The sequence below is a fragment of the Nuphar pumila genome, chromosome 15 (assembly GCF_984573655.1).
Source record: "Nuphar pumila chromosome 15, dmNupPumi1.hap1.1, whole genome shotgun sequence".
Taxonomy (NCBI): domain Eukaryota; kingdom Viridiplantae; phylum Streptophyta; class Magnoliopsida; order Nymphaeales; family Nymphaeaceae; genus Nuphar; species Nuphar pumila.
In genome coordinates this window covers 86605166-86616817 of record NC_143263.1, presented here as the reverse complement: position 1 = coordinate 86616817, position 11652 = coordinate 86605166, and the positions used below count along the sequence as shown (strand labels likewise).

The window sequence follows — 11652 nt, the reverse complement described above, 5'->3', positions numbered from 1 at the left end:
GGCCTTTCTAAGGTTGAAACCATACATCCAGAAACACTCAAACAGCGGAACAAGTTTATGAAGGAAAATGAAAACCTCACCATGCAATTCGGAAAACAAAACACTAAAATTTGCTTCAGCACAAAAGTTCACATTGGTGTTCGACAATGTCATTGTTCTCATCTGTGTGCAATTCTTGAAATACATTTACATTAAAGCTTGTAATAGACATAGAGCAATTGCAAGTTTTGATACAAAAGACTAAAAAAAACAGTAATTTGCATCAGCATAAAAAATCATATTGGTGTTTTACCCAGCCACAAGGCTGTTATTGCCTGCAAATTCCTGAGACATATTTACAACAAAGCTCAAAGTAAACATGGCAGCGTCTGGGTTTTGCAAGGATTTTATGACTCTATTCCCAAATACAATCCATTGTCAGAGTATGAATCTAAAAATATTACAAACAAGTGTAGACTGATAGCTTAGACCAAAGGGAGTCAAAGATTGAGGGAAATCAGAAGCTAAACTTACAAGCTCCCAAATAGTCATATCTGGCTTTTGTAACTTCCTGCATATCAATCGCCCTGAAGGCAGTAGAGCTGCCGGATATTCCCCGAGGCTGCAAAGAAACAGAAAATGGTACATGAATTAGACAGATTCAGCTATAAATCCAGTGCTGCATAATTGCTTTCAGAATTGTGCTCAATGTAGTGTATTACGTTTCTACTAAGTGGAAATACTATTTTGACCTGCAAGAATGATAAGGAAAAATAATTATCAGTAGCTTCCTAGGAAACCATCTGTGGGCCATGGAACAAAGTTTTTAGTAATTGGATGAAACGAGCTGGTGCCACAAACACAAAAGAATAAAGGTAAGGAGCAGCAGGGCAGAATGTAATTTACTCATGAATGTTAGACAAGCAACATGTTGCAGAACACAGAGATACCAAATTTTCCATGTCCAAATTCAGTCTTTCAGTTGGTTATTTCCAATTTAGGGTCTATTTTATTCCCTGTTACATGTGATACTTGTCAAAATCCATGGATCCAAGAAGCAAAAGTCTCAGGGCCTATCACATTATAACTCAATCAAGAAACTCCCAACTCCAGATTATGACACCATGGAGGAATATCTTATTCCAACATCAATTTAATGGCCTCCTTTGCAGGCATTTGATCCTTATCAGTCTATTCTAATTTTTGCAGTCAACTTAGTTTTCCTCATATTCATGCTTTTTGATAGGTAAAATACAAGTTAATTTCAAAACCATGCAATAACTCCCTCCATGATTCTTGCACTGTGCAAATCTTGGGTATGACTGCTGCTGTTGCTATGACATGAGTCATGTAGGTCTTTCGCCATTTTGGTTTGTCAATTATCAGATTTTTTTTTCTAGGATTTCTCGCCCATCTCTTCTTTTGCAGCTTTACTTTTCTTAGTTGTTAACGCTGCTCTTGATATGCACTTGCAGCTTTCATACATCAAAATCTGCATGCATGTGAACAATTGTTCCCTACCTGTTAAAATATGTACATTTTTGTACTTTTTCTTTTTTATCTTAGGTTTGTATATATATTTTTCTTTTTTCTTTTACTTATTTGGTTTGGTCATAAGCTGTGTACACTTAGGTAGTCATTAGGAATAATTACCGGCTAGTATCCTTTATGTTTCTATATATGGGCCATTTGGCCCCTTTGTAAAACTGTGTATTTATTAATAAAAATATTATTTTTTCATGTGCTTGTGATTTCCCGTTTGTGGCTTTGTGAGTGAACTATTAGTCCTTTAGTGGCTGCTGTATTTTTGCTTTTGTGACTTTGTACTATTGCTCTCTTGAAGAGTTTGCTACTAAGTTTATTAACAGGTCTAGAATTTCACATGAAAAGAGAGTGAACACTTTCATTAATGCAAAGCTGAAAATTTGATGATGGAACACCCCTGGAGGATCCCACACCTTATTGTCAAATGATTGGAGCACTTAACTCATGCAGTCTATACGCCGAGTCAATTCCAACATTCTCCCACCACAGTACGTATGAATGTTGTAATTAAAATAGTTAGATATATTCAAAATTCTGTTTTTTGTTAAAATGTAAACTTGTAAACATATATATATATAATAATAATATTATTATATTATTATAGATATATAAATAATATTTTTCCTTTTTTTGTATTTTTTCTTTTTCTGTTTTTTGTATTTTGTCATCTAGTTCAATTTGAACTAGAATGACATAACTAGTCAAGTCTTACTAGCAATAGAGTCGTTGGACTGAGTCCAACAACTCTATTGAGTCCCTCATTCTCTCCCTCTCTCATACTGTGTATATATAGGGGTACAACCCCTCTTGTAATGTATGTAAAATGCTTCTTAAGCATTGCTTTCTCCTTGTTCAATAAAAGAATATTTTTATTCCTTTTTTCCTTTTATACCCTTCTTAAGGGTTATGCTTAAATGTCTTGTTAAGACATCATTTTGAATCTCAGTTCGTGTTTGGAAGATCATCTTATTTCATGGTATCAGAGCCACGGAAGTATTAGACCTTGAAGAAAAGCTGCATCGGTTTCTGTGCCCGTTTGCAAAAGTGTTCGCCACTTGAAGAGAAGTATTCTATCACTTTGTTGGGAAAGATTTCACATCTTCTTGTATTGTATCTCTTTCTTTTTCTCACTTCTCTCCTTGTTTCTCTTCTATCCCTATTTTTTCTCTCTCCTTGTAATCGATGGATGACAATGATAAAGTCACCATCATGCCTATGAAATTGAGCAATACAAACTATGTAACATGGGCTTCAATCATGAAGCACCATATATCGGAAAAATGCCTATGGGGGATTCCGATTCAAAACCTAAGCTATCTCTTACTAAAAAGAGGGAGATAAAGAGGTTCATTTATCGGAAGAAAAGAAAATCAAGGCTCTAGCCTCTTATGAGAAAAAATGGAAAGAGTGGAAGATATCTCATGCGAAGATAATGTCATGGCTTATCAATAGCGTTGATATTAAAAAATGCTCAAGTCTTGCTAAGTTTGATCATGTCGATAAAGCATGAGAATACCATAAAAATATGTATTCCCTTAAAGATATTGCACACGTGTGCAATCTCCAAGAAAACGTTTGAATGATGACTCAAGGAAACAAAACAATTCATGAATATTACAATGGTTTGTCCGAACTTTGGGAAGAACTTTCCCTTTTAGAACCTAAGTGGCATTGTGCCGAAGACATCGAGATTCGTCAGAAACAACTCGATGCTGAACATTTTTACCAGTTTATAACTGGATTGAGGCCGAAATTTGAAACCACTAAATTGACCCTCCTTCACCGGAGAAAAATTCCTTCTATTGTTGAAACTATTGAAGAATTAACAATGGAAGAAAATCGTCTTCGGAAAGGTTCTTCTAAAACTGAAGATGATTATGTTCTAGCTGTGTCTAGACCAGAGAATCATATTCGATCTTATAAACCTCCTCACTTTAATCGTCAAAATGGTGACTATGACAATAAGAAAGTTATTTGTCATCATTGTCATAAACCGGGACATTACAGGCCACAATGTCCCAAACTTAAGAAACTGAGAGAGAAAAAAGCTGCAATTGCTGGATCGGAGCCCAAAGATCAAGATGCACCAGTTTCCATGGCCCAACTAATGGAGATTCTTCAGCCTCTCATCAAAAGTGCATCTTCTTCATCTGAAGCTTCAACCGGTGCAGCACCCTCATCTTTTTTCGATCCAGGTAAAATTTCTTGGCTTCTTGACTCGAGTGCATCTTTTAATATGACCACAAATAATCAAAGTTTATCCGAATGTGTTAAAAACAAAACAAGTGTGTCAAAGGTCTTTACAGCCGATGGGACTTCTCTTGAAATAGAAGGAATAGGAAATTTTGAAAAAATTTATAAAACAAAGAAATTTTCTATTCCAGAAATTAGATATGTTCCCAAATTGAATTTAAATCTTTAAAATTTCTGACTATGGATGTAATATTTTCTTTTCTTCTCATGGTTGTTGGATACAGGATCGTCAGTCAGGTAAGCTGATTGGGAAAGGCCATAGAGAAGGAGGACTCTATTACATGGATTTTTTGGAAATGCCGAAGAATGCTTTTTGCTATAATATTCAGAAAATTGAGTTGGAACTGTGGCATAAGAGACTTGGTCACCCACATATAGCCAAAATCCAACTTTTTCCAAATCTAGGAAAATTTTGTAACTCTGAATCATTTGACTGTAAAGATTGTATTCTTGGCAAAATGAAAAGATTACCATTTCAGAACATAACTTTTTTCTCTTCAAGACCACTTGAATTATTACACTCGGATGTTTGGGGTCCTGCACCAGTAATTTCTAAAGGAGGATTTGCTTACTATGTTATTTTTGTTGATGATTTCTCTCGACATACGTGGATTTACTGTATTAAACATAAGTCTAAAGTATTTTCATACTTTCAAACATTTCATAATATGGTTAAAAAGAAGTTTCAAAATGATATTACCATTTTTCGCACAGATTCAGGGGGAGAGTTTTTATCCACAAATTTTAAAAATTATCTTAAGTCACATGGCATCACACATCAAATATCTTGTCCTTATACACCTCAACAAAATGGGCTGGCAGAACGTAAACATCGCCATATTATGGAAACCACTAGGACTTTATTAATAGCAAATCAAGTTCCGAAAGACTTTTGGGCAGAAGTTGCCTTAACTGTTACCTATCTGATTAATAGGATGACATCCTCTTCTTTACAAAATATCACTCTCATTGAAAAAAACATAGCTTAAATGTCTTGTTAAGACATCATTTTGAATCTCAGTTCGTGTTTGGAAGATCATCATCTCATTTCATTTTTAAAGTATTTTTATTCTTCTCCTCCAGATATAATGGAGTAGTCTATTAAAATTGGAGGGGAGATCCTTGTGAAAATGTCTATGATAAGACAAAACGCATACGAACACAAATAATATAGAAAAGATGTGCACGAAGGCACTCTCACAACACTTGAACAAAGTACGCAAAAGCGTAAAAATAATAAACATGCACTATGGCATGTATTTCATAGAAAGAACCAAACGCTTGAGACTCTCAAGCTTAGGAAAAACAAGAGGGGAACACCCCTATTTATACAAGAAGAAGGAGGTGCAAGGGGGCTCCCAAAGGAGTCGTTGGGGAGCCCCCAATGGTCACATTTGTGACCGTTGGGGGCCCCCAACGACTCTATTGGGGGACCCCCCAATGTACCTTTTTGAAAAAGGTGAAAAGAATAAAAAATAAAAATAAAAAAGGTAAAAAAAATAAAAAGGAAAAAAAATACAGCATATTCGGAATATGCGCAAGAGGTGAAATTACAATTATACCCTTATCGGGTAATTAAAAAGAAAAATATATAAATATATATATTTATATAAATAGAGATACATATACATATAAATATTATATGTATATGTATCTCTATGTATATAAGTATATATATTTATATTTACATCAATGAATTTAGGAAATACATTTTAACACCCCCCCTCAAACTTACGGTGTGATAACCGCAAGTTTGCCAAGGAGGAAATGAAATCTGGGCGAACATAGAGCTTTGGTGAAGAAGTCGGCAAGCTGATACTCAGACGTTACGTATGGTAGATCAATGACCTTCTTCAAGTATTCTTCTCTGACATAATGGAAATTCATCTCTATATGCTTTGTTCGCTCGTGAAAGGTGTGATTCTTGGCAATATAAATTGCACTTTTGTTGTCACAACTTTGTTGGTTCTTTGATAAATACTCCCATATCTTTCAGAAGGCGTCGAATCCATACAATTTCCATGGTGGTAGGTGCCATGGCTCTATATTCGGCTTCAGTGGATGACAGAGAGACCTTCTGTTGCTTTTTACATCGCCATGAGATCAAAGACTCACCTAAGAAAACACAAAAACCAGTGGTGGAGTGACGGTTACTAGGGTCACCTCCACAATCTGAGTCAGTATAAGCAAGCAATTTCAATTCAGAAGACGAACATAGGAATACTCCCTTATTCACAGTTCCCTTTAAATATCTGATGATGCAAAGCACAACACTCATATGAACGGTTGTAGGAGCGTGTTGAAACTGACTGGCGATGTGTATAGCATGTGACAAATCAGGTCGAGTGATGCTAAGATACATTAAAGAACCTACCAACTGCCTGTAAGGAGTAGGATCGGTTAGAGGAACACCGTCATCAATCTTCATTTTTGCTCCCACAACTTCAGGAGTTTCACACACCTTGTTATCGGAAATACCTGACCTGTCAATAATCTCGCAGGCAAGTTTAGACTGAGATAGAAAATATCCACGTTGCGAATAGGCAACCTCAATTCCAAGAAAATATGTCAGAAAACCTAAGTCTGACATCTCAAATTTTGAAGTCAAGACGGACTTAATACCCTTGACTCCTTGAATATCATCACCTGTGATTAACATATCATCAACATAGAGCAACAAAATTACAATCCCTGCATTAGATTTTCTAGTAAACAAAGCAGTGTCAGTATAACATGAGGAAAATCCATTTTTCAGCATTACACTGGTAAACCTATCATACCAGGCTTTGGGTGCCTGCTTTAAACCATAGAGAGCCTTTCGAAGACGAAGAACTTTACCTTTAGGAATTATCATGCCTGGTGGGGCATCCATATAAACTTCTTCGTTGACATCACCATTTAAGAAGGCATTTTTAACATCCATTTGAAAGATGTTCCAATTTTTAATAGATGCAATAGTAATGAGACACCTAACTGTAACCATCCGAGCTACAAGGGCAAAGGTTTCTTCGTAATCAATTTCATACTCTTGCCCATACCCTTTAGCAACTAAGCGAGCTTTATACCTTTCTAGGGAACCATCGCTCTTAGTTTTAACTTTAAAGACCCATCGACAACCTATAGTTTTCTTTCCTATAGGTAGAGTTTGAAAATCCCAAGTTTCGGCCTTTTTAAGAGCATCAAGTTCACTTTGCATGGCCTCTTGCCATTCTATACATTTTTTAGCTTCTTCAAAATTTCTTGGCTCAAAATAAGAGTGAATGACACTTAGACAAGCCCTATATCGGGGTGAAAAAGAATCAAAAGAGACAAAACGAGTTGGAGGTCTTCTATTCCTTTCAGATCTTCTATGGTCAAGAGGGATGGAAAGCTCACTATATTGATTAATGGCACTTCTAAAGGTGTCTTGGTTTCTACGAGAGTAGGTTATAGGATCACTTGGAACTCTACTTTCTGGTTCATTGGGTGAATTATGTTCACCAATGTCTCCATCATTTTCCTCATCATGGTTTAATGATACATCATCACTAGATATGTCATCATTACTAGACAATAAATCGAATAAGGAGTAATCAAAATTTTCTTGTTGAGAAACATTTTTTTCAAAACCACTTTCATTTTCTAAAAAAGTTACATTTCTAGAGACATATAGTTTATCGTCTCGAAGTTCATAACAACGAAAACCTTTTTGAGTTTCGGAATAACCAAGAAAGGCACAAGGAATAGCCTTGGGAGAGAGTTTGTCATTCTTATCCGTAAGTATGAAACACTTACATCCAAAGACTCTTAACCTATTATAATCAGGTTCGATCTTATGTAATACCTCGAAGGGAGATATTTTACCTAATAACCTAGATGGTAAGCGATTTATCAAATAAACAGAAGCAAGAGCAGCTTCAGCCCAAAAAAATTTAGGAATATTTTGAGATATAAGGAGAGTCCTAGTAGTCTTGATAATGTGCCTATGTTTTCTTTCAGCTAACCCATTCTGTTGAGGTGTCTTAGGACAGGACCTTTGGTGAACAATACCCTGATCCTCAAGATATACCTTAAACTGATTGGAGAGATATTCTCCTCCAGAGTCACTTCTAAAAATCTTTATGTTATTGTTGAATTGGTTCTTAATCATTGAATGAAAATTTTTAAAACATGAAAACACTTCATGTTTAAACTTAAGAAAATATATCCACAAATATCTGGAAAAATCATCCACAAATATTACGTAATAAGAAAATCCTCCTTTTGAAACAACAGGTGCAGGTCCCCAAACATCCGAATGAACAATTTCGAAAGTTTTAGAAGAGAACATAGTTCTTTGCTCAAAAAGTAAACTTCGCATTTTTCTAAGAATACAGTCATTACAAGAAAAGGAGCTTTTACATAGGTCTTTTGCAAAATGTAAGTATGATAACTTGGTGATATTAGGATGACCAAGTCTTTTGTGCCACACATTTATATCTTTATGTCGGGAAACATTACACAAAATTTTTGGAACTTGAAGAGATTCCATATAATATAAATCTCCTCTTCTAAAGTCTTCCCCAATCAATTTCCCGGACTGGCGATCCTGTATTAAACATTTATCACAAGAGAATTTAATATCACAGCCATGGTCCGTGAGTTGAGAAACAGAGAGGAGATTTAAGTTTAGTTTAGGTATAAATCTGATTTTTGGAATAAAGAACTCTTGAGTTTCAAAATTACCTATTCCTTTAATTTCAAAAGAGGTTTCATCCGCAGTGGAGACATAAGATGGGGAACCATTTTTTGAGTAATTGGAGAGTGAAAAAAAGTTTGGGGACATATGAAAAGATGCACCGGAGTCCAAAAGCCAAGAGATTTTACCTGGAGAAGAAGAAGTGGACACGGCCGCACCGAAGGTAGATCCATTGAGGAAAGGTTGAAGAGCTTCCACTATTTGATTTATAGAGAGGGTCCCACTTGAAGATGCCTCCTCTTTCTGTGGTACACCAGTGGTAGCCATGGCTAGGAGCTTCTTCCATTTGGGACAAACGGGTTTGATATGACCCCGGTTCTTTACAAAAATGACAAATAGTTTTGCTATAGTCCCTTTTCCCTCTTTGTCCACCATTTTCTCCTTGATTTTGAAATTTAAAGTGAGGGGACGATAGGTTCTTATATTGTTTCTGGGTCTTGATACGGCATTAACCTCACTATTTTCTTCAATACTACAAGGAACCGCAAGAACATTTGGTCCTTGTTTACATAAATTCATACGAGTCTCTTCACCACTTAATTTGGTGAGAACATCTTCAAGAGGAGGAAAGAAGAGATGACCTTATTTGCTCAAATTTGGGCCTTAGCCCATTCAAAAAGTTGAAGAACTGATCTTCTTCAAGTTGCTTGTGACGAAGCTCAATTGCCTCTCCACTCCATTTTGGTTCAAGCATTGCAAGCTCATCCCAAATAGAGGAAAGATCGGCAAAGTATTCCCTAATCGTCATTTCACCTTGGGTAAGGGAAATAGCCTTCTTTTGAAGGTAGTATTTATGAGAGAGATCCCTTGATGTGTACATTTTTTCAAGATAATGCCAAGCTTCCGATGCCTTTTTGAATTTAATAATGTTGGCATTGATCTTAGTCTCCACGGATGAGAAAAACCATGAAAGAATCTTGAAATTCTTCATTTCCCATTCATCGTGCTTCTTGGAGTATTCTTCAAGGGATTTGGTTCTTTCTTCTCCCTCAAGAACCTTGATTTCGCTTCCATTTACCACGGTAATCTTGGGTTCCGGTTCCGGAATTGTACCAAGTACATATCCCCATAGGCCCTTCCCTTTTATATGAGCCTCCATATTTCCGGCCCAAACATGATAGTTGGACCCATTCAATTTGAAACCAAGAGCAAAATGGGACTCTTTTTCGCCCATTAGAGAGTAAAGAGGTAGAGGAAAAAGCGTACCAACACAATATTTCCAACACCAACTTGGCACAAGATTCTTCTAAAATATTTGAGAAGAAAGATCCACCACTTCAAACTTCAAAGATCGGAAGGCGCGTTTTTCGAGGCACTCGAAAATGGAGAATCCCACGATCTTCAATAATCAACCTTGCTCTGATACCATGTGAAAATGTCTATGATAAGACAAAACGCATACGAACACAAATAATATAGAAAAGATGTGCACGAAGGCACTCTCACAACACTTGAACAAAGTACGCAAAAGCGTAAAAATAATAAACATGCACTATGGCATGTATTTCATAGAAAGAACCGAACGGTTGAGACTCTCAAGCTTAGGGAAAACAAGAGGGGAACACCCCTATTTATACAAGAAGAAGGAGGTGCAAGGGGGCTCCCAAAGGAGTCGTTGGGGAGCCCCCAACGACTCTATTGGGGGACCCCCCAATGTACCTTTTTGAAAAAGGTGAAAAGAATAAAAAATAAAAAAGGTACGAAAAATAAAAAGGAAAAAAAATACAGCATATTCCGAATGGAATATGCGCAAGAGGTGAAATTACAATTATACCCTTATCGGATAATTAAAAAGAAAAATATATAAATATATATATTTATATAAATAGAGATACATATACATATTATATGTATATGTATCTCTATGTATATAAGTATATATATTTATATTTACATCAATGAATTTAGGAGATACATTTTAACAATCCTAATAACCGCCACCCAACCACAAATTTTTTTATCTTTTTAACTACATGGTGTCGTGGAAGTGCAAAAAGCAGCAAGTTTTTTTGTCATCAATTGAAGTTGAGTATCAAGTCATGACAACCATGATGTCGAAAATTGTGTGGTTCACAAGTTTACTTGAAGATATGGGAGTATCGCCTTCGAAATTGTGATGTGACAATAAAAAATTGTTGGCAATCACATGTTAAATAAGAAAACCAAGCATATTGAGATGGATTGTCATCTATGTCACAAAAACTCAGCAAAAGGGCCATGGCACCCGACGCGATGCGATGCAGGTAACACACCCGATGCGACAAATACATCAGAGAGAAAAAAAGAAAAATACCCCCCATCGAAACCCTCTACTCTCTCTCCCTAGTCTTGCTCCCCAAACCCCCATCTCTCTCTCTCTCTCTCTCTCTCTCTCTCTCTCTCTCTCTCTCTCTCTTTGTTCCCCTTTTCCCCTTTTCGCAGGTTTGGAAGACTAGAGGAAAAACCAAAGAGAGGGAAATAGAGATAGGGGAAACAAGAGATAGAGAGGGGGGGGAAACGAAACCAGAAATACAAGGAGAAGAAAAAGGACAAGAAGAAATAGAAGAAGAAAGTGGTGGAGAGAGAGTAGGGATGGCAGTGGATCGGGGGGAAACGGAGCCCCGCCTCGCCCCGTTTGGATCGAGGATGGAGGACATGAAATGGGGAATTGACCAAAGATGGAAGTTAAAATCAAAACTCGTGCGGGGATGGAGGCGGAGATGGACTTACTCTTGCCCCTACCTTGCCTTGTCCCACCTTGTCCCTGATCACTGTTAAGGAAATTACTATTATACCCTTATACATATTATAAAATCTTTTATATATATATATATATATTCCTAACCCTAACGTAAAACCCTTTCTTGAATCTCTCCTCTCTTCTTCCTTTAACGAATCGCGCGATCTCCCATTTTTCTAACGGCTGAAGGTGGCAACGACAGAAGGACCAGAGAAACGGGGCCCAGCCCTGCCTCGCCCCATTTAGATCGGGGATGGAGGTTAAAATCAAAACTTGTGCGAAGATGGAGGGCAAAATTTTGAGATAGGGCGAGGTGGAGACCTTGTCCCCCGAACCCGTCTCGGTCCACTGCCATCCCTAAGAGAGAGAGAGAGAGAGGAGGAGGGGGGATGTGTACCAGGCTTCTTCTCTTCCTCTTCTTTTGTCAGTGCTGGAGGTA

General features: G+C 36.9%; 1 protein-coding gene across 1 annotated transcript in view; it reads right to left on the bottom strand.

Moving 5' to 3' along the window:
• Nucleotides 1-256: 256 nt before the first annotated feature.
• LOC149815880 (uncharacterized) overlaps nt 257-11652 on the bottom strand; it is an 86659-nt gene continuing 75263 nt past the window's right edge. Inside the window, exon 9 of the mRNA XM_089990001.1 lies at nt 257-601. Coding sequence (XP_089846127.1) covers nt 558-601 — 44 coding nt within the window. The 3' untranslated portion in view covers nt 257-557. The remainder of the gene's footprint in view (nt 602-11652) is intronic.